The sequence below is a fragment of the Aplysia californica genome, unplaced genomic scaffold (assembly GCF_000002075.1).
Source record: "Aplysia californica isolate F4 #8 unplaced genomic scaffold, AplCal3.0 scaffold00446, whole genome shotgun sequence".
Lineage (NCBI taxonomy): Eukaryota > Metazoa > Mollusca > Gastropoda > Aplysiida > Aplysiidae > Aplysia > Aplysia californica.
The window spans coordinates 177,118-179,831 of record NW_004797716.1 but is presented as its reverse complement, the minus strand read 5'-3'; the positions used below and the strand labels follow the sequence as shown (position 1 = coordinate 179,831).

At 45.7% G+C, this 2,714-nt stretch overlaps 1 protein-coding gene across 4 annotated transcripts in view; it reads left to right on the top strand.

Moving 5' to 3' along the window:
• Positions 1 to 2,714, top strand: part of LOC101857739 (paxillin) — a 94,506-nt gene that overhangs the window by 9,954 nt on the left and 81,838 nt on the right. The window contains exons 1-2 of one of the 4 annotated variants that reach the window (XM_035971495.1): positions 188 to 333; positions 882 to 1,003. The exons of 1 other annotated variant lie outside the window; for it this stretch is intronic. In XM_035971495.1, the coding sequence (XP_035827388.1) occupies positions 952 to 1,003 (52 nt within the window). In that variant the 5' untranslated portion in view covers positions 188 to 333; positions 882 to 951. Of the gene's footprint in view, positions 1 to 187; positions 410 to 691; positions 1,004 to 2,714 lie in introns of those variants that run through there. 2 more of the 4 variants (XM_035971493.1, XM_035971494.1) reach the window with 2 other exon arrangements.

Genomic DNA, 2,714 nt, shown 5'->3' with positions numbered 1-2,714 from the left:
GAACGGGTCAACCCCATAATTGTAGCTGTTAGAGCTTGGCTGTTCCCCTGCCTCTGGCATCAGCGGACAACACAAAAAGGAGGGGGAGGGGGGATGCAGCAGGACGGAGGAGAAGAGTCTAGAGTCGACAACACAGTCCCTCCTCTGTCCCCCCTCCGCCTCCTCTTTCGTCCCTCTCTCTCTGTGTGGCCGATGCTTAAATTGTTGTTAGCGCGACTGGACTGGGATGCGAGAGGTAGATAATAATGTATGTTGGGATGTACTGACAGAGCGTCTGCTGGAGATTCAGTAGTGTACAAGGACAAGGACCGCTAGGCTAGGCAGGGCACGGGTGTACGTAACGCAGTGCGCACTGGATTGGGATACTTTTTCTTGATACTTCTTCTTATCATCGTGTTCCCGTTTCGGAGTTTGTGGTTTCCTTGATTATAATATACAGATCTAGTAGGTCTATTTCCTGCGCGCTTGCAGAGTCAGCTGGGAAGATTGCTGGCCTGTCTCTCTCAGATTTACGCCGCTGGTTCGAGGAACAAGTGACGGGAAAGAAAAAGGAACCTTCTGGATCTGTTTGGCTTCCTCCGTCTAGTGTTTGCTTGTTTTTGTGACTCACGAAACTGAATTTTCTTTGGCTGTTGTTATTAGTTTTTGTGGTTTCTTATATTTATTTGTTTTTTGTTTGTTTGTTTATTCATTCATTCATTCATTCATTCATTTGATTGGTTGATTGATCCACTCATTCATTCATCAAACTATCAAACTCATTCATACATTCATTTAAAAGTTTATTATTTATTGTTTTTATTTGCTTATTTGTTTCTTTTGTTGCCGTATTATTTTTTCTTTGTCTTTTTATATCCTAAACCTACGTGACCTTTAAACAGTTAGTTTGTAATCCCTATCGTTTTGCCGCAAGTGCCTCGAGATCGTCCATCTATCCCGAGAGAAGGAGCCATGTCCGCACACTCTTACTACCACCAACAGCAGGCCAGGCCGCCTCGTCTAGGTGAATATTACTGCTACAACTAGTTTTAGTTTAAGTGAACTTTTACGGCGCTCGCAACTGCATAAGGTCATATGACTATGGGCGCCAAGGGGTGAATGTCAACAGAGAAGTCCAAATGGGGAATCGTGCTTACTTTGCTCACCTCTCTAGCCTCAACAGCACAAAGTCTGCTTAGACTATCAAGGCACCCCGGAAATAGCAATTCACGAGAGAGTGAACAAACATACAAAAGAAGCAGAGGAAAAATGACGATAGCAAGGATGAGGAAAGAAAAGCAGCAGTTCCACCTATATTGTTCCGGCACAGTATGAGCATGGCATTGATGAATCAGTATATTTACAATTCTACTGTGCATACGAACATGTTAATATCCCCCCTTTGGGAATGGCCTAAAGACAGCTTCAGTCAGTAGCACTGCCTTGTTGTTTTTTTTGGGTTTTTTTTTTTTGGGGGGGGGGGGAGAGGGTTTGAGGTATGTGTTGGCGACACACCGAGTGACAAGTTAAAATGTTTTTGCACTTCATCAGTCAGATTCATTCTAGGGTTCCCCAATCGTCTTCTGGGCGGGTAGTTGTTGTGAGGGCGCTACTCGTAGACCCTACTTCTTTCCTTTCCCGCGGTTGTTTCTGTCTGTGTGTCTGTCTTAGTTTTTTCCCCCTCAGCTCTAAAATTGAATGACCATTATAATTATGTCGATACGCTTCTCTTCACTCGAACAAACAAATCATCTTCTGGGGTCTCCAGGTAACGCGACCAGGCGATCACAGTCAAGGGCCAGTTGACAACATTGTAGTTTCGATCTGTTTCATTCTTTTTTTTCTTGGAAAAGTGACGACTGCTCGAGCCATCGTGTGGTGTGGTTTGCTCCTTTTTCCTATCACAGGTCTCTGCCGACGCCATCTCTCCTCCTTCTTTTCTGTGTTATGTGTCTCTCCAGAATGAGCTCTTGTCTTCGGCACTTACTTTTGTGTTGCTAGTGCCCTATTTCTATTACTAAAGCCAAACAAGTCACCGTTCGTATTTCGATGTTCTCTCTCTTTTTGTTTCATATTCTCAAAACTTCAGAATATGACTTCGGCGCTTGTGGATGGACACTGACTACGTGGGTGGTTGACGGGTGCTCTGGTGTGGTTTGCTCCTTCTTTCCTTATCAAACGTCTATCGTCCTTTCTCTCCCCTCCTTCTTTTGTTTGTTTGTTACTCTTTTGTAACACCTCAAATCTTCAGCACGTCTATGACTTTAATATGTTGCAAGTGCCGTAAAACTCCCCTCAAAACAGGTCAGCGTTCGTTTTTGGACGTTCTTTTGTTCTTTCATTTTCCAACGTCAAAAATATGGCTTTTAAACCTTTGTGGAATTACCGTGACGACTTGCCTTTATCTAGCTTCACTCGACCCCCTTCCCTCGACCCCTTCCCCTCCCTGCACCCACCCCGCCCCCCCTCTCCCCCTCTTCCATGCCTGTGTATCAGGGCGACAGGGATTTCCCAGGCCACGGCCGGCCATAGCCTTCCCCTTTGCCTAATGGACTTTCTCGTTTGACTTTCCGTCCGGCCGGCCAACAGCTAGGACGGACGTAATCAGCGCGCCCTAAGTCCAAGGTTCAATTCCTGGAATATTCCCCGTTCTCCTGTTGTTATGTCCGGACGAGGGCCGAACGCTACATGCTCGACTTATTGAACTGTCTTTAAGGATATGGACACTCCCCCCC